This window comes from Haplochromis burtoni, unplaced genomic scaffold (assembly GCF_018398535.1).
Source record: "Haplochromis burtoni strain Fernald_Lab_line unplaced genomic scaffold, NCSU_Asbu1 Contig_142, whole genome shotgun sequence".
Classification (NCBI taxonomy): Eukaryota; Metazoa; Chordata; class Actinopteri; order Cichliformes; family Cichlidae; genus Haplochromis; species Haplochromis burtoni.
The window spans coordinates 1,342,134-1,363,033 of NW_024582503.1; the positions used below are offsets into that span (position 1 = coordinate 1,342,134).

The 20,900-nt window shown below is 39.4% G+C and overlaps 1 protein-coding gene across 1 annotated transcript in view; it reads right to left on the reverse strand.

The window, feature by feature from the left end:
- Positions 1–20,900, reverse strand: part of col14a1a (collagen, type XIV, alpha 1a) — a 150,466-nt gene that overhangs the window by 52,345 nt on the left and 77,221 nt on the right. The window contains exons 27-33 of the mRNA XM_042224578.1: positions 19,704–19,827; positions 11,697–11,840; positions 11,253–11,417; positions 10,998–11,036; positions 10,692–10,830; positions 7,050–7,192; positions 4,048–4,157 (exon numbers count right to left, since the gene is read on the reverse strand). Of these exons, the coding sequence (XP_042080512.1) occupies positions 4,048–4,157; positions 7,050–7,192; positions 10,692–10,830; positions 10,998–11,036; positions 11,253–11,417; positions 11,697–11,840; positions 19,704–19,827 (864 nt within the window). The remainder of the gene's footprint in view (positions 1–4,047; positions 4,158–7,049; positions 7,193–10,691; positions 10,831–10,997; positions 11,037–11,252; positions 11,418–11,696; positions 11,841–19,703; positions 19,828–20,900) is intronic.

Here is a 20,900-nt window from a genome sequence, read left to right on the forward strand (position 1 = left end):
GTTGAGTCCATGCATGTATATGGGCTCCACAGATAATTTTCTCTTCCTGTTTTATGTTGATAATATTTTTGCCTCTGGTGTTTGTTTGTTTTTATTTGATTTTGCCCTCCTTGTCCCTTCGTCCTTGATTACTTTCAGCTGTGTTCCCCACCTGTATGTATCCATTTCCTGAGTCTCCCCCTGTCCTGTGTTTTATTTTCCACATTGTTGTTCGTTTCCTTGCTCTGCTTTCCCTGACTTTTCTGAGTATGTTTGTAGTCTTTGGAATGGTACCCTGTCACCATTCAGATTTTGGGCTGTCTTTTTGGTTTTCTGAAACCAGAAGCGTTAAAGCTTGTTTAAAGTTTATTCCTGTCTCAAGAATCCTGCACTTCTGCACATAAATGTGTCCTCCACACAACAGTTCATTAAACACTGATGCACTTATGGTTCAAACTCTCTCCAAGGTGAAAATCCTTTGCTTTTTACACTGGACAATAAAAACGTCTCACTTCCTACAGGGACTCTTTTTACTTTCTAGACCAAATAGTTTATGTTCTAAAGTGTTTTGTCAAAGGCGGGGACCTACCAACGTTCATCAATATAGATTTAAAATAATAATAATAACAATCAATAAACAAATTACAAGTGCTTCTTTAAACTTAGTGAGATACGGTGGATAGCTGTAGAAAGTAACAAACGTACAGGCGGAAATTTCCTTAGTGTCGATTTTTTACAGCGCACACAACGACAGCTTTGTGTGCTGCTTGTAACTTTTTAATGCGGGGCATTCAATCATTTGGGTCACAGAAATAGTGACCGCACAGTTTTGGAGCAAAATGAGTTGTGTATCGCGGATAACTTTCACCTCTTCTCTCTGTGTGTCTAAGAGTTAAAACTCCTCATCATATCCATTTCTTCTCTTCCTTTACCTGTTTTTGTTCCCTCTGTGTACAGAGAGAGAACACACACACACACAAACATGCTGAGTGTATGTTTGTGTGTGTGCTTCCACCAGTGCCAGATCCTGCTGAGTATTCCTGCTTTCACATGAGGCGTCTTCATATGGTAATCCCTTTATAAAAGACCCACAAACATGCACACACAGACACACACTCCTCTTATTCACTTGTCATCCTGTCTAAATGGAGAGGGAGACTTCCTCTGGTCAGGCAGTCTTCTGCATCTGTTCCCTCTCTGAAAATTGTCATGTTCTCCGGGAGAAAGGCGAGAAACAACAGAGAAGACAAAAGGCAGAGAGAATGATGGACAGCTACTCCATGACATTTGAGAACTGAGATAGAGACAGTTAGTGGGCTGCTGTTGGCTTGTTTTCAGCAGAAATCCACAGAAATTCCAGGCAAAATAATGTTTATAGAAACTTTTCTTGGAGTTCTATTCATTTGTCAAACAAACATCTACTAGTCTTTAAAAAAAAATAAAGAAAATAAAGCAAAATCTAAATCCGACTGGTTGAATTAAAAGAGCTCCTGAAATGATCGGCACTCAAAGGAGAACGTGCATGTAAAGACAAAAGGACTGATTATCACTATTTCGTTTATCTCGGCTAATGTTGTTTTGCAATGTGAATTAGTCATTTCCTGGGCCTGCTGAGGCTAAATCAATGTCATTATTTATTCAGCGGGGGCATTTGCATCAGTATTTATTTCTGTGTTTATTTTTTTCTCAAAATGCTCTTTCCTCTCAAGTGAGCACAAAATTGTCTTCTGTTGGAGGAAAGCCATCAGAATCTGCTATTTTCACTCAGTCAGAGTAATTAGATACAACATAATTTACATAAAAATGCTCAGACGTAATCCCAGTCATCGAGGGAAATATGAAATGCCTTTGGAAGAAAATCATTTGGGTGGGATAAATAATATGGTTTCTCCAGGGAATAGGTATGACTGCATAAACAACTAAAGACCTTGTTCTAATGGTGTACTCATAAAATCTACTTTTTTAAAGGGATTACACTCTAAAAAAAGTTACTTGTGTTGCACTGATTAAAGAAAGAGACTGTTTAAAATAAGATTATTCTTGTTTTTTTAAATTCACATCAAAAATAATGACAAAAGTCCACAATAACCTTATCACAGGAGACCATAGAAACTTACTTACTTAAAGGTTGTTAAAATCTGCAGTTTTACTCCCACTTTGCACTCTCCACTGGTTTAAAAAAAACAATTGGTGCAAGAAAAGCAGTGGAGAGTGGGAGGGAGATAGGGAATAGGAAAGGGGGCTATCATCACATTTTTAAACACTCTCCGCAGCAGTGCTGACAGATCGAGAGAAAAATTTCAGCCCAGGAGCCTCTGGAAAACCACCCAACAGGAGCCACAGCTTCAAAAACACCAAAAATACAATAGAGCTTTCTTATGTTTTTGGCTCTCTACGGCAGCTTACCGCCACATTTCCTTCTCTCTCTGTCCCAATCTGCTCTCCAGAGTTTCAAGGCAGCAAACCTCAACATTTATGTGAAACACTACCACCTAAAAGTTCTGAACAGAGTTTATCACTGTATGGGTACAGCAAATATGTTAAGCCAAATATTGCGTTAGCATGGCATTAGCAGCTGCAATCCCAGCAGATCAGTTAATCTTATAGTCCGACCACATCGTTTGATGACTCATTTTCTGTTATACTGAAGCTGCTTTAGCATGCACACAGATGATATACCTGTGAAAGCCACTTTGCAACCCACGCTCACCCTGAAGCAGATACTTACTGCTAAGTTTGTTATAAATGGGATCATAATTTAGAAAATGGGTAATGTTAAAATAAGACATAAAGTCATTTATTTGGAAAAATAAACTCAACAGGAAATGGTTTACTGAGGTCATAAATCAAGCAGGAAGTAGTCCTACTTTGAGAGAATGTGATTAAGTATAGTAATTAGGACATTTTTGTAGATAAGCTTCAATGGTCACGAGCTGCTCTATTGTATGATTTACACTTTAGTCTTTTTTAATGTAATCATCAGGCAACGTAATATCATCATGCTATAATCACATATCATAATACAGTGCTCCCTTGGTTCACCTTTCATGGCCTCGCTGTTTCGCGGATTTTTTAATGCAATTTTGCTCGATTTATTTTTTACAGCGCACTGTGTTCTGCGTGCTGATTGGCTGTAAACCATTGTCAATCAATCTCGTGCCGCGTCTCCTGTACAGTCAGAATGCGTTCAGCTTGTCAAATTTACATAAATCTTTGATCACTAGCAGTGTGACTCTGAAGTGCTGCATGTTTGTAAGTTTTCTCCCCAACAAACACAACAATGTCGACGAAACTTTTGCACTGTCACAGGCAACTGCGGGTGCCTTTAGTTTCATTAGAGGTTAGGTTAGAACTTTGAGAGTGTTTAAACAAGATAGAAAAGTGTGAAAATGTTCATGCCTGTCTGAGAAAAGTGTATAAAGTGTGTAGTGAGGGGTTTTACAGCCTTAAAACATCTATAATAATTGTAAAAAATAAAGTTGGATATTTCGCAGATTTCACCTATCCCGGGTTATATTTAGAATGTAACTACCGCGATAAACGTGGGACCACTGTATTGAATTTTTGTGGTGATAAATTAGTTATGTAATTGTGGTGAAATTAGAATGATACAATGCTAAGTGTTGGTTATTATATCTCATCGTTAGGCTATAAAATGTTATCTGGATTAGAACCTTCAAGGCCCTAATGCTGGGCATGCACTGTCTGATTTTTGGCCCATTTTGAGCCGATTCTTCAGTCGTGCGACTGTTTTGGTGATCGGCCCGAGTTTCGCCTTCATCGTGTGTCGTGCATCGTGTAGTATACATGGGGTAACGAGAAGCGATTAACACCTCGCGACCAGCTCCCGATCATCAATCGTTTGGTCGTAAGAAAATCAAACCTGCTTGAAATCTTGTTGGCCGTCGTGATGGTGTCACCGCAGGCTCTCACACCATGCACGCGCAAACACTTGACATCAGCATGTTAGCCACAATGCAAAAATACTTTGTCTGTTTTGACGCCTACATTTTGAATCCAGCTATGTAAAGTTATTTTCAGCGTAGAGTTGCAAAAAAAAAAACTAACCTTGTGGAAGCTGCCATGGAAAATTTTTTTGATTGCTGCCTCTTCAAAGGTAGCAGTCTGGAAGTCTCCTTTGTAGTCATGGTTAAAGAACGTCAGTGTCTTTCCAGAGTCTGTGGGAGGAAAGTGGTGGTAGTGAGGTTGGGAGGATAGATAATTTCCCCATTCAGTGCAAATGTGAATTGAGCACACGACTAAGTATTACAAACATGCATTCCCTAAAAAAAAGAAATTAAATCAGAAACAAACAAAATCAAACTGCATATTTCAAGTGTCTGGACTAACAGAAACAGCTTTTTGAATAACACATACACTGTTGTATTCACACTAAAGACTCAAGATGTAAGCAAATATATGTCACTCACTCAAAAGTAACTCAAGCCCAAACTAAAATGCAATTTTGTTGCCTCCTTGCTGTATCGGGCTCAATTGGGAAAGCAGAGAAAACTAAATGATTTTTTAACATCCTCCAGCTACCCCTTGGATCTCACATGGGATCTCATACACTGATATGGAAATGGCAGCAGATCAAGTCTTCTCCAAGTCAGTGATGTCCAAAACACTTCTAAAAGTTCACCCTAGGGGTGAGCTTACCGAGTGTGCACTGTTTTCTGTGATAGGGCTTATCACAGTGTGACACAAACACTTACTATACAGCCACTGCACCATGGTAAGTCTTCAGCCACCATTATCATCATCATCCCATCTGTTTTAACTAAAACTGACTTTATATCGTACTCAAGCTGTGGCTGATCCACAGGTGTAAATTTAAGGCCATGACCCCTTTTCATACATATAATCAGTACCATTCAGAAAGAGTTAAATAATACAGGTATTTACCAAAAAAAAGCAGGAACAGTCACTGTAAAAAGAAAGTATACAGTCTGTCAGGTTTTATGTATCAGGACAAAATGACAAATCTGGTCCTTATCAGCTCTTTAAATCAGATGACTGCAACCTCAGATAAACAGAAATATGACATTCTTGTATATGTCATTATTTATTTAGCAAAAACTAAGGCAAAAAGCAGGAAGAGTGTGTGACAGACTAAGTACATCCAATGATTCAATAGCTCGTAGAGCCACTTTTAGCAGCAATAACTTGAATTAATCATTTTCTGTATGGCTTTATCATCCCTCACATCATTGTAGAAGAATTTGTCACACACTTCTTTATAACATTGGTTCAGTTCACTGGTTGAGTAATTATTTATGCACAGCTCCCTTCATGTTCAGGTTCTGCCGCAGCATTTGGAGATTTGCTGCTGTGCTTGAGATCAATGTCCTGTTGCATAACCCAGTTTTGGCCAACCTTTAGCTGGTAGGTGGTGTTTCACAAATGTGGCATTGTGTATTAGGACCAAATATCTCCATTTTGGTCTTATCTGTCCGAAGGACATTGCTCCGGAAGCTTTGTGGTTTGTTCAGATGCAACTTTGCAAACCTAAGCCCTGTTGGCATGTTCCTTTTAGAGAGAACAGGCTTTCTCCTGGCAGCCATTCAACATTTACCATGCTGACTGAGGCTTATAGAGTCTAAGATGAAGCTCTTGGGTATTTTTACAGTTTGGGAGCAATGCTAAACCTGAGATTATGGTGAATTTGCAGGGCCACTGTCAGAAGGTCTTCCACACAATGATGGAAATCAACTCATAACCTTTCCCACATTGATTGGGAGCAATAATTGCTTCTCTGCGATCATTGCTGGCATCTTTCCTCTTTGGCATTGTGTAAACACACACCTGAATGCTCCAAACCAAAACCTCTGCTTTTATAGAGGTGCTCACACTGGTTAATCAGGTGTACTTAGTTTTGCACACCTATAATCTTTGACCTAATTTTTGTTAAATAAATAGTTTTGTAGTTCACCTAAAGTTGTATTTACATAATTTTAAGACCTGCTAAGGAAAAGATCATTTTTATGTCCTGACACATTAAACCTTAGATTTGAAAAAGGCCATGCTTTATTTTAACCATGCCTGTATCTTTGATTTTTATTAATCCTCGAGGTTAAATAGAAAATACTTTTTATTGTTTTTGTTGTTTCCACAAAGCAAAACAAGCTAAAATATGACATTTTGAAAGTGGAAAACTGCATTTTGTTCCTGAAATCATTGAGACCATTGTGTATGTTTCAGGGCATATATAGGCTTGTATACAGTGTGCAGCATCATTGGTGATGTGAAAGCTAACCTTGACAGAGGTGCACCAGTAGCCTTTGATTCGTTTAAAATCAAATGTGGACTGGTCGGACCACAGAACAGCCTTCCATCTCTAAAAAGTCTTTAATAAGTTTGGATCATCAGAAGGTGGTGTTTCTTGTTTAGATGATTGTTTCTTTACATGACAGATTTTTCTCCAGTTCTCCAGATTTCAGACGTATTAATATATTGTAATAACTACTGCAGTAGATAATACTCCAATCTCTGAATTCTAATGTTTACTTTTACAAGGCATTATTCTTCATTTTGTGAAGTAATATGCCACATTATTCAAAACAGTAATGAATCCCCATCTTCACTTGTAAAGCACCATTTTCTTTTTCTGTCAGTGACTTCTGAAATGCACCATTTCTCCCCGCGTACACATCCTTTCCAGTCTTTTGATGCCTCTGACTCCAATATTTTGAAACACATTAATAGCATCCATTTGAAAATAAGCACATATAGCATGCATACAATTAACCATGGGTTTAAATGATCATTGCATTCCTCTTCTTTCTTTTCTCTTTTTCTTCTCACAACGCGTCCCAACTTCTTAGAGCTGCATAAACCATAGTGGATTAAAACTGTAGTTAATGTAGCATCCCAGCTGGAATCATTAATATCTTTGCAGCCCGACTTCTAAGTTTGGCTTTATTATGCACTTTCTCGGTTTACTTGGAGGTGCTGGGAAAGCTGTAGCAAACATCTGCTATTTAAGTCTATACTTGTCAAACTGTGATGTGCGAAAATCCAGCTGAGACAAAAAAGGTAAAGAAGAAAGAAAATAGGTGATTCAAACTCACTGTCAAGAATCAGTCCAACTAACGGGTCGTTGTCCTTGTTGAGGATTTCCCACAACGCAAAAGGTTCCTGTGGGGTCTCGGGAAGTAGGCGGAGCATCATAGAAATAGTATAGTCAGATGGTAAACCCTCAGGGTGAAGATACCTGTCACACACATGAAAGGACAGGCAAACACACACATAGCAAGCTTAGCGGTGCCTGAAAGGCTTGTATGCACTAGGTGTCTTTAAAAAGTGTGCTGTCTGTTTTTAGCTGTTGTGATTGCTTTTAGAGTGTTTTCAGATGCCTGAGACTCACTATGAGCACCAGCCTCTTTTTAATCACAGAGCCTAGTCTTTTTATAGGTAGCTGCCTCCGAGCACTTCAGGCTTAAATCTCCTAAGCTTCAGTTTTTCAGAGTGGTTGTCACTTTTCAGAAAAGGAGCAATCAAAGAACAGGAAGCTGAAATGGAAGTCTGTTGACAGCATCAAGTGGAAATAAGCTCCGAAAACATCAGAAAAGACCTTGGGGATCGAAACTGGAGCCACTGAATGCTCTGAGTGCTACTGAGTGTAAGCAAACATGTATGTTGTATTTAAACGTGTACCTGAAGTCTAGTGCTACTGTAGATACGTACCAAATCTTTTAACCTATATGAACAATCTCTTCGAATGCTTTCAAGTTCTTCCCAGCACCTTGCATGTGGGCCAGTGGCGCAATGTCTGACTATGGATCAGAAGATTCTAGGTTTGACTCCTGGCTGGCTCGTTGCAGTTTTAGCTTTAAAACAACATGTTCTCTTTCACTGTAAGTTCTGTACCTGACTTTCTAGAGATGTGTAATTCCAAGAAATAGTGAATATATTGGTTAGCCGGGGATAGTAATAGCTCAGTAGGTAGAGTGTTTGCCCCATGATAGCAAGGTTGGGGGTTTAAATCCACCGAATGGCTACCCTGAGATACCCATGAGCAAGGTGCTGCCTTTATACACTGCTCATGGGTGCTGGATTGGTGGCTGCCCACTGCTTCACTGAGTGAATGGGTTAAATGCAGAGGAATTTCCTATGGGATTAATAAAGTGTACACAATGTTAAATTATCAAAACATTGATTAAATGTTATTTATTTATTAAAATAAAAATGTACTTATTTATTTAATTGTGTGTTTGTTTATTCAAAACCTTGTACATGTTTAAAACTGTAGATATAAAAACACAGACCAAACAAAATAGTTAATTTTGTTTAAGGTACGATGGACAATGACACAGTTCTGTACACCACCACAGTTTAAATCAAACAATCAATGTGTGATTGTAGTACAGACTTTCAGCTTTAATTTAAGGGTTGTAACAAAGGTGCTGTACTGTATTGCAACTGTTTCGGAATTAGAGCCATTTGTATAAACAGTCCTCCATTTCTAGAGGCTCAAAAATAATTGGACAACTGGCTGACAGGCAGTTTAATAGCCAGGTGAAGCAGTTTCTCTCATTATACTATGACAAATAGGAGATAAATAACCTGCAGGTGATTCAAAGTGTTTAACTTGCATTTGGGAGCTTTTCGTGGAAACCATCAAAAATAGATCAAAAGAGATGCCGAACGAAATAAAAAAGGTGATCATTAACCAAGAAAACCTAAATAAATCTATCAGAGATAAAAGGAAAACTTTAGAAGTGACCAGCTTAACAATCTAGTTCTTTCTTAAAAAGAAAGAATACAGTGGCCAACAAGATCGAAAACCCAGAAAGACCACAAAAGACAACTAAAGTGCATGATGACAGAATTATTTCCATGGATAAGAAAAACACCTTTACAACATCAAGTCAAGAACACATTCAACGAAGTAGGTGCATCATCGCCAAGAACTAAAAATTCTCATTCATGAATGTAAATACAGAGGCTTTTACTTTAACCATAAATCAGAAAAAAAGGCAAACATATTAAAAACACAAATGTAGCTTCCTGATTTGGCACACAGCTATCAGAAGTGTGTGAACCCAGACCTTAGGAAGGAGAAGGTAGTGCATTACAGATGTTTCTGATTCATTTATCATCGTGTCCCTGTGTCGTGATCATTCTTATGGCCAAAATCATCTTTGCTTATTTGCTCTAAGATCTAATCTCATTCTTAATGACACTTGAATAAAGCTATGCCCAGCTGCCAACTCCAGATGTGCCAATTGTTCATCAAGCATTTGTGCAGTCAGGCGAGTTAGCAGTCATAAAGAAGAAATGTGATCAGTTGTTTCTTGGCTTGGGTAGCGTGGTGCTGCAGTGGTTAGGACAATAACCTCACAGTTAGAAGGTTACTGGCATGCTTTTGTGTTCTCCTTGTGCCTGTGTGGCTTCCTCCCACAGTCCAAAGTCATGCATGTTGGATGTTAGATGAGGGGCTATCTGTCTGTATGTGTTAAGTCTGCGAAGAAAGTGCAGCCTGTCCAGGGTGTACCCAGCTTTTCACCATGTGGCAGCTGGGATAGGTTCCAACCCCATTTTAAAGTTGGATAAGTGGTTAAGAAAATGGATGGATGTTTTTTGGCTGTTTAAAAGTTACTGTTATATTAGATGCAGACTCCAGTTAAGAGTTTTCTGACAAGAGAATCAATTAGAAAAGCTAAACTGTGTGTTCAGCTAAAACAGAGCAAATCATTAATGAAAATAAAGAGAACAGTAATCTGAGCAAATCCACTTCCTTATCAGACGAAATAATGATGCACAACTGAAATACAATTTCAGTGGCACAGTAACTCATGTGTCTTGTGATCCATCACAGTTCACAGGTTCTTGTAAAGTGTAATTTGTAGAAACTGATAAGTTATCTTGCCATTGGTTGGCTGTATTGCACAAACTAATGAGAATTAAAATCCAATGAGAAGTCGAAAAGTCTCTCAAGCAGTCATACCCAGGACAAATTTATTCAGTTCACCACCAAAAGAAAGTGTTTGAGTTCAGGAGTATTTACAACCATAACCAAAAAGTATGGTAAAAATATGTAAACACATCAGCATGTTATACTTGGCAGTGGCCATAATACTGATTTTAGCATAATGGTGATAGAAAGTCCCAAACGACACCTTCCTTATGTGGGATTCACCCATTAGGACCACTCCATCCTTCACCATGACCAATAAGATGACTGTTATAGTTAGTTTTCTTTGTGTCCTTGGGCAAGACACTTTACCTGCCGCCTACTGGTGATGGCCAGAAGGGCTGATGGCGCGATATGGCAGCCTCGCATCCCAGGGCAGCTGTGGCTACAACTGTAGGTGTATGAATGTGAGAGTGAATGAATAGTGGAATTGTAAAGCGCTTTGAGAGTCTCGAAAAGCGCTATATAAATGCAATCCATTATTATTATTATTTTATTATCTAACCATCTAACAGGATACAAGTGGTATACAAAGCAATGTTTCAAGCTATCATATCAAATGGCATTCAGTGAACTTCTGTCTTTATCATTTTATTCATGAAAAATGTAGCAACGTGCAACCTTAAAGAATTTGGAGCTGTGTTTGGAGTTTATAAAGCTCATTGACGTTGAGCACAGTTTGAGTGAAAGCCCATTAGGTGATCACTGTTTGTAAGTTTCAGTAAAATCTGACCAATACTCAAGGAGGACACAATTCTTGTGATGTGAACGGATGGATCAATGTTCATTTACTCACTTGGTGGGCTGAGACACCAGGGCATCACGGTGTAACCTGTAGCAAGGGAAGCTGTTGAATGAACCCGGCTCCAGAGAAACTCCAGGTATGGTGCTATACTCCTTCTCTACCAGGCCAAACTTCTCCATCATACGGAAACCTGCAGCAGAATCATCACCATTAACACTTTGGTGTAATAATCAATAATCATTGCTAGCAACACTATGTGGGCCATCATGATGTAATTGCAGTCATTATTATTTACTTCCTCTCCAGGGATTTCAGCACAGTGCATGGCCCTGTGTGATTGGTATTTGAAACTCTTACCTGCCAACGTGTTACCGCTCATCAAAACAGACGGACAAGCTGAAAGAACAAAACTGAGTCTGTTAGTTCATTCAACATTAGCACAAGTTCTCCTCTCCTCCATTTTTTTCCCTCAGGATACATATCTCCTTTTCTCCCAGCTGAATTTTATTCTGTCCCTCTTCCCTTCTGTCTACCTGTATCCCCATCTGACTTGAACTCATTTTCCTCCCGGCCTCTCTCTCTCTGTTTTAAACATGAGCTGGTGTTACTCACTGGCAGTGGCAGCCTCACAGACAAAGGTAATGAGCTGCTCTTCTATTTTCTTCACAGCGTCCAAATCGTCCACAAAAAAGACGTGTCTGTCACTGGGTTTGCTGGCGATATTCACCAGCTCGCCGTAGTCTGCGTCCGCAAACCCAATTGCGAAGATGATGTAGCCTGAGAATGAAATTAAAAAAGAAGACTCATTACAAGCTGGAATTAATTAAGTCCTTTAATCTAACACACTGTTAGTTTTCTTGCCGCAGCAGCGTGAGAGATACAGGACTAAAACAGAGAGGTCGAATGAGGATTTTCTCTGATCTTCTTCCTGGACTCTAACCACACACGCTCATTATAACAACATTACATATCTCACCGACTGTCACAGACTCATAGTTTAGGGCCAGAGTAAGTCATCGTTCATTGCATTTCAGGATTAATGACGTAAATACCCACCCTCCACCTGCATCTCCTTGGACACTTTGTTGACATCGTCTTGTGAACGTCCATCGGTCAGAACGACCAGGACTTTGGGAACGCCCCTTCTGGCTCCCGCCTCTGAGGTGAAAATAGACTCCTTCACATGTTTGATGGCTCTACCTAACAAGAGACAAACCAGAAGCAGCATAAAGCAGAAAACTCACACACATGTTTTCGTTTTGTTACATTACACAAATGAAGCACGGTTCAGGCAAAGCAGTGAAGTCACACTTGTTCCCGGCCAGATGGCACCAGTAGCCTTCAGTAAACTTCCCAGTCATCAACTTAGTCAAAATGTTTAAACGTTTTTTGAACATTTGTGTGTATAAGTTACAATTAAATACAAGTTTGAAATAATTTTCAAATCATTTCACTTTTTCCCCAAAATGTTTTCTTCCTCTCGGTTCCTGTAGATAGTGTTTAATACCGTTGCTGACCACTTTTAACACCTCTCTTTAGATTTGTAGCTTCATATTTTCACATTTTGGAGCAGTCATTTTATCATCAATCATGTTTCCCAAGCGAGGCTCGATGCTGATAAATGTTTTGGCAAATGAAAGCTATTGGAACCACGGATGTCATCTCTAATCATCTCAAATTCTCTTCCCCACATCAATCAAAGAGGTGAAACCATGTGACCTTTGATGCAATTTTAATGGACCTCCTAATTTATTATTCCACTGACATTAATAAAATACATTACTGACTCCATAATTATCAGACAAGTGACCCAAAAGCTCCTGAAATTAGATTTAGGCTGAGCGATTAGCATTTAGAAAAAAAAGAAAAGCCAGAAAACAACTTGTGTGGCGTGTATCTCAATGACACCCAAAGACAGAAAGATAGACAACGTCACAATGTGGTTTACAGCATGCTATCAAAAAAATTAAAAGTCACTTGCTAATGGATGTAATCAGTCAATAAAATCTGTCTAGACAGTTTTAAAAGGTTTCAGGAGCCACCCACAGCAAAGCAACTGAGGGGATTTCTGTGCACACCTGTCAGTGAATTTAATGATGATTTATGTGCATCACTGTGCTTTAAGCACCTCGAAAAGTTATGCAAAATAAAATTCAAAACAGCAGAAAAACTTTGTAGCACCTACAGCACATTTTTCTTTATAATTTTTCCTTCAGGAAGCTCCTTCTGCTGCCATCAGGTAAAAGCATCGAAAAATTAACTCTGAGTAGGTGACGGATGGTCATCTAAATAAAAGAGAAACTTTTACGTTTTTGTTTTTTTTTCATTTATCACAAATGAATGCATACAGAGCACCAACAATAAGTCTAATCAGTCATACATTGGTAGGTAGTTTCTATTTAATTCCATCATTTGCATTTTGTCCATTATAATTTGCTGGAAATGATTAGTTGAGCTGTGCTAAATGTTGCTCATATCCAGATGACCTTTTCATAATAAAAAACCCCATCAGTCCTTCTCTGTCCTCTTACACTCTCATCTCTCACTTCTCATGTGTTTCCAGGAGTTATAACAAGAGGTGCAGACTCAGGAAACTTTGCACTAAAACCAGCGCATCCATACATGGCCCGCCCATTAACTGATACTGCTAAACACTGGTATTAATTCTTCTATGTGTGCATGATGTCTTTCAATTTTTAACCACACTCCCCATCATATCTTCACTTTCTCCTCTTTGTTTTTTTTTTTTTTTGAGAGTGAGCTGTCACTGATGAAAAATGATAGAGTGCTTGGCCTGTAAAGTGTTTTGATGTCAGATATCTGCCAGTGCTACATCTGTTTCTACACTGTCTTCTCTTCGTGATGGGTGAGACAGCAGCTAGCCAGGCATGAAGTGACACACTGGACAGAGTAGGAAAGAAGGAAAATGAGACAGGGGAGGGGCTAAGTGGATCGTTGAGGATAGGAAAGAAGACAGAAGAGTGGATCCAGATGGGGAGAGCAAGTTAAAAAAGTGATAAAAAAATTATTGCAAAACCAAATCATGTCAGGACAGCTTGAGTTGGAAAGCCCATCATCAATCAGCGATTCATTATTTTGAGTGTGTTTGTGTAATCTGTGTCATTTTACATTTGTTCTGGTGTCTGGCAGTTTACCAGCTTTGTTGCTGTCACTCAGAAAGAGAAACAATATGGGAAAACAAAAGATGCTTAAATGTTTTAAAATTCAAAGGCTTCATGCAAAAAAAAAGAAGAAAAAAACAGAAAAAAGTTATATTGCAGTAGGAAACGCTCCCTCCCTGTTCTTTTGTGGCTGTAGGTGGAGGCTGTAATGTTCCCTCTGGAGTATCATAAATGGACAGAGCCATTAAATCCTCTAATCTTTAAAAAGTTACAGTAAGCTCATGAGAGTACTTAAAATTTTTAATCAGGGTCATGAAAAGCATTATTGAACATATACAAAGGCTTTAGAAAGGGTTTTATTGGTTTCACTGGTTTGACTAATGTACTGGTGGAATGGGTTTTATAGTCACCGAAACTCATTCATACACTAATTCTGAATTCATAAAGGAGTCATAAACCTAGATGAATTGAGTGAGGGTCCCAGAAGACTGCATTAATACAGATGAGGAAGGGTGCTTTCTTAAAAAAAAGTCACACCCTTACTAATATAATGTATGACTGGCCATTTTATTAGGTATGCCTGATCAATTTAATAAAAATGTTTAATCAACCAATCACACTGCAGCAACCCAATGCATTTAGCCTTTTGTCAACAGATCTTAGAGAAGAGGTTCTCAGAGTGAGTGAAGCCATTGCAGGGGGGCCTACATGAATTTTAAAAAAAAATGCTTGGACACTGCTCGCATATTGGACAGGTTTTTTTTTTTAAGGGGCTCCCATGCAAACGCAAAGCACAAAGAGAAGCGTTGCTAAATATGCTTCCAAACCAACTTCCTTCCAAGCCAGAGACTAGAACATATGATGAAGCATATCTTGCCTTGGGCTTCACCTCCACAACAGCTGTCGTTCCAAGGTAGGTTTCCCCTGTGTCGGGAGCACACACTGGGCTCTCCAAATCAAATTCTTGATTTTTAGTTCACAAACACTTCTTATAAGACTAACTACTCCTGCAACTGAAGATTTTCTTGTAAAGGAAAGGGGGACCTAGCAAAACAAGTTTAGGAACCACTGGCTTAGATGACTTGCTAAAGTTCAAACTGAGCATCTGAATGGCAAACAAAAGTGATTTAAGTGACTATGAACATGCCATTGTTGTTGCATACTACATACTTCAGTACACAGTATGCTGCTGCATAACCAACCCCAAAGCTTACAGAGAACGGTCCAAAACAGTAAAAATATAAGTCTCAATTTCCACTATGACATTAGGATGGTAGAGTCAGAATTTGGCATGAAAGGATGAATGCATCCTGCCTTGTATCAACAGGCTGCTGGTGTAATGGTGTGAGAAAAAAAGTTTCTCGGCATACTTGTGGCCCCTTAGTACCAACTGAGCATCATTTAAACACCACACCTGTCTAGGGTTGTTGCTGACTTTCTGACTACAGTGTACCCATCTTCTGATGTCCGCTTACAGCACAATAACGCAACATGTCAGAGAGCTCAATCATCTGAAACTGGTTTCTTGAACATGATAATGAGTTCACTGTACTTAAATGGCCTGTACAGTCATCAGATCTCAATCCAATAGAGCACTTTTGTGTTGTGGTGCAATGGGAGATTCACATCACAGGTGTGCAGCTGACAAACCTGTAGTAACTGTATAATGTTATCATGTAAATATGAAGCAAAATCTCTTAGCAATGTTTCCAGCACCTTGTTGTATCTGTGCCATGAAGAATTAAGGCCCTTCTGTAGTAAAGGGGTCCAACCTGGTACCATCAAGGTGTCCCTAATAAAGTGACCAGTGCGTGTATCGCTAAATAGCTGAAAATCAAAAGTAACACATGCCGTGTCTCCTTAATACATGCACATAACTACGCACTTTTACATTTGCTCACAAGAAGCTACAGAAACACAATTTGCCACGTGTATACTGTACTGCCAATCCGCTCCAGGGATTAACACAATTACTTGTATACAGCAAAAAAATAAAATAAAATAAAAAATCTCAACACACACACAGTGTACTCATGTACATTGTGTATACAGGGATAAGGACTAATGCAGCTATATCTATGTTACATCAATCATTGACTAAGCCAGCCAGAGGCTCAACAACTTGTTAATGAAATGTGTAGTGACAAACAAAATCCCAGAATATAAGCCTCAGCGTGCTCTCTCTCTAACTTGTATCAGAGCGTACTGATGCTGGAACAGAAACTGACTATACAGTCTAAAAGGATGCAGCATCATTTACATATTGTTTATGAAATGGGTATATAGAAAAGGCTTTGCACTACAGGTTTGATCAGAATATGAATAAGTAGCTGTCGGATCTTCTTAAGCAAAAACCTTTGCAGGCCTTCAAACAAGAAAATCAATCCATGTTGCTACAGAAACAGCTCTGCACTCTCAACCAACTGTATGAGGTAAGGAGGCAGAACTATTTCTCAGAATTAATAAAGATGTCAGACTGAACTTATACCTAAAAAAGATTCAATCTTTGGAAATCCTACCGTAAACAAGTACACTTCGAGCACATTTCTTCTACTCCAAAGGTCATAGGACGGCAATATAAAGTGAGCAAACCACTTACAGTAAACATAAAAGGGCATTAACACTGCAGGGGTTCTTGCTGGCTAGCTGTTGTATTCACACAGATAGCCAGAGGCTAAAGGTTTAAAAGGAATAAAAGTACATATTTTGGGGGGGCTTTGGACACAATGAGGGTCCCTAATGGGGCCTTTGAGGAGAATCTGAGGTTTGGAAAAAAATGAAAAGGGAATAGTTTGGGTTTGGAGAGCAAACAGAACTTATGGATTGTATTGCAAGCCTCGGTTTTGAAAGCCAGAGGAACTGCTGACCCTTCCCTCAACGAACCAGAGGAGCAAAATGTACTGTAAGGAAGGGGAATTGGGTTTTGCGCTTTAGGCAATTTAGGCCTTTTCATTTTGTAACATTCTCTGTCCAAAATTCATTCAGCAGCATATCAACCCTGAGAAACACAGTCAGTCCTAAAAGACTATCCTCAGTGACAAGAGGAATAAGGATTTCTGCTGCCGACTGTCAGACCCCCGCATAGTTCTGATCCCAACACACTGTAGCAATTCTAGGATTATATATGAAGTGAAAGAAGACACTGAGAAAGTGTAAATCTACAGATGATCTATGGCAAGGGTATCTAAAGCACCAAATAAACAACCAAATAAAAAAAACTAAGAATAAAGGAAAAACACAGAGGGGAGTAAATAAACGCTAAGACCAGAAAAAGTACAAAAGTAAACACATAAGAAATCCAGTGAACAAATACCAAATGATAACCAATGCTACAAAACTCAAGCAACAGACAAAACTTCATAAAAGAGCAACCGGGGAGGATAAAAAACTACACAAGGAACCAAATATAAAGAACACTAACTGAATTTCAAAGAGTAACAGAAACACAACTAAAAGCAAGAACCATGACCTCACAAAAAAGAAAACAAGAGCAACAAAACTCAAACCCTGAGTCCAAGAGTGATTCAAGTCAACTGAACATACCTGTGTAATTAAAACAGAGATTCATTATGTTTTAGAAGCTATATTATGAATATTGGATCACAGAGTACCCCGCGTTTCATCCTAAGACAGCTGGATAGGCTCCAGCGCCCCCGCGACCCTGACAAGGATAAGCAGAAGAGAATGGATGGATGGATGGATGGATGGATCACAGAGGAGAAACCATAGAAGAAGCACCATTAAACCAAACAGAGACATACTGTACTCTTCACCTTTGTCATTGTAAAAAAGCACAATACAAGTATTAGATATACTATGCATATTCTATTATTATTTTTCTATATGAAATATGTAAAAAGTATAAAAATCAAGTTAAAAATAAAATACATGCTGTGTTGGTGTCTTAGACGAAGTAAAAACAGCCTGAATAACTCACAGTGTAGCTGAGCTGCTGAGGAATAGTTTTACTGTGCTGGCTCCAGTTATGTGTGCGTTTGTGTGTTTGTGTGTGAGACAAAGAGATCAGGGTTGGAGATACACTAGTGAGTCTGTGAGCATTAGCTTAACCTTGTGTGAACCAACTGACTCCTACTTTTTATTGTGTGGTGAAGATTAAATTTCATGGTTTATTTTCCGCTCCGCAGTAGACCACATGCACTCATATACACATTGCCCTGTCAGCTAAAACACCACCTGTTTTCACCTGTTAAACTATAATTGGGAAGCTGGACCAAAGAGAACATTTAGGAAGAGGAGACAAATGAAAGAGGGATGGGATGAAACAAAGCGGCCAAAAAGCAATGCCGAGAAGAACGCTTGAAAGGAAGAAGAAGAGAAAAGGAACAAAGATCAGCAACAAAGAAAGAGAGTAGAGGAAAACACATGTAGGAAGACTAGTGGAATCGGCTCTGTATCACACAGGTATAGCTCAAGGACACAATTACTGTGTGCAGACACTGAGCCCTGACCCAAACTTTAGCAGAGGGAAAGCGCTCTGAACGACCAGCATTACCTGCACAGTCACATACCACATCGAGTTAATGGCTTTCACCTTGTGTAGACTAACGCAGCGGGACATTTCAACATGAGTTTTACAATAGATTCATCATCCGTAGTGTTTGTTATGCATACTGACAATGAAGCAGGAGTGGTACAATATACCAACATGGACAGAATACTGATTTGATGTTAATGACGCACATTTGATACGAATGAAACTAGTCAAGTTATTTGTACACGCGTGTATTATAGTTATACGCACTGCTCAAAAAACAAATAAAGGACAACTTTATTTAAAAACACATCAGATATCAAGCGGTAAAAAAAATCATGCTGATATCTGTACTGATATGGACTGAGTAATGTGTTTGAAACAAAAGGAAGCTACATTATATGATGGGAATGAAAATTAGCTACTTGCAGAGCGCTGAATTAGAAGGAAGCCAGAAAATCAAAGTGAAAAAAGAAGGAAACATAGACCCAAACATAGAGTCACTAAACATAGATTCACAGAGGTGTTCTGCTAGATTTAGGTCAGGTGAGCATGCAGGCCAGTCAGTGGTATTGATTCTTTCATCCTCCAGACACTGCCTGCATACTCGCCACATAAGGCCGGGCATTACACCTGGGGGAACCAGTACCCACTGCACCACCATAGGGTGTGATAATGAGTCCAAGAATTTAAGCCCAATACCTAATAGCAGTCAGGGTGCTATTGCCTAGCCTGTAGAGGTCTGTTGTATTCCTCCATGGATACGCCTCCGCAAACCATCACCGACGCACCACCCAAACAGTCAGGCTGAACGATGTTAGCCTGTCACTTCTGGTATTCTATTGCAAATGCCACGAAGGGCTGGGCAGTGAGGGCAGGAAGTTCCTGGAGGATGAAGAAATTGATACCACACACTTGCCCCCATGCTTGCCTGACCTAAATCCAATAGAACACCTCTGGGACATCATTTTTCAATCCATCCAAACCCCAAGGTTGCACCTAACAGTCCAGGAGTTCAGTGATGCCCTGGTCCAGACCTGGGAGAAGATACTCCGAGACACCATCCATCTTATTAGGAGCATTCCCAGACGTTGCCAGTCATGCTTAGAAGCACATACACACTACTGAGTACCATTTTGAGTTGCTGCAAGGAAATTCCCTCAGAATGGACTAGCATCACTTTTTCACTTTGATTTTCAGGTTGCCTTTGAATTAAGCCCTCTGTAGGTTCATCATTTAAATTTTTTATCAAAACGATTTGGCATCCTTTTATTCCTAAAACATTATCCAGGCCATAAAGCATGATTTTTCTCTTTTTCATCTGTGTTAAATTTTTGAGCAGTGTACTAACATACATTATAATGAAAATGTCCTGCTAATAAATAGAGCTAAACAAAGGGAATTGCCGTAACTATCACCACTATAATCCTGCCATTGTGCTGTTCTAACCTGTCTTAGTGTTTCCTCCTTTATAGCTGATTCTCTGAATAGCCTCCAGCAGTGCTTCTTTGTTGCTATGAGAACTCAGCTGGAATTCGGTCCGAGCATCGTCGCTGAACTGAGCAACGGCCACCTGGAGAGAGACAGAGACACATGTCAAATAAAATTATGCAAATTTAAAGTGCCGTTTGCCTGAGCCAGTTTGGGTTTAAACTCCGTATAAAGGGAGAATTTAGAAAATAGTAAAATTCTGTCATCATCTGTTCACAGTCATGTCATTCACGATACTGCCACAAAGGGTTTTCAGGGTAGTTTCAGCCTCGCCCCATAGTACAAAAAACCTAAATTACACACAAAAAAGCTTATCTGGCATTAGTCAAGTGTTATGAAGCCAAATGATTGCGATCTTGGTCAAACAACCTAATATCCACGTCATTATCACCAACACTCTCTGAATTTTTTCTGGACATTAACAACAGTATCAAACAGATATTGCTATTGTTCACTGATGGTAATTGTGTAATTACATAAATTGGGGTGCGACAAAATAGCCCCACAAAGCGAATGTAGTGCAGATGGGTTTGTCTGTACATGATGCACAAGAGGCCTGAATATACAATTCACAGTTTAAGATTATAGCTTTATAGACGGGGCACAGTTATCACCGTTTTTTCATCTGGTCCTTCCTGGTGTATTTAATATTTTTCACACTAAGAAACACTCATGAAGTGAAAAGGGAATAATGCAACTTTTTCTACAAGCATAGGGGAAACTTAGGAATACATGCGCTGTAATCAGTCTAATATCCATACTCTAAGAGCGTCGGACAACTGTCATTACCTCCAGACTGCTAATGGTGCTGTTGTTGGCTTTGGTCAGCCTACATTACCCAGCCAACTCCCTCTTTATTGTGCAGCCAACTTTCTCACATTACAGCCAGTGCTCTGATGCTGGTAGCCTACTGCCAGAAGGTTATGGGGCACAGCGAGGCTAGCGAACTCCTTAACAGCAGACATTACACAAATGAAACAAAAGGGTTTAGCAAGCACCTCTACAGTGTGATAAATGAACCAGCTGAGGTTTGCTGACATAGTGGGGGCCATGCAGGACAGAAGCGCAAATAAATGAGTTCACAGTGACAACAGGGAGCAACAGCCCCGAGTTAGAGCTTAGCATTACTATTGATGGACCTGATAAATGGGAGAT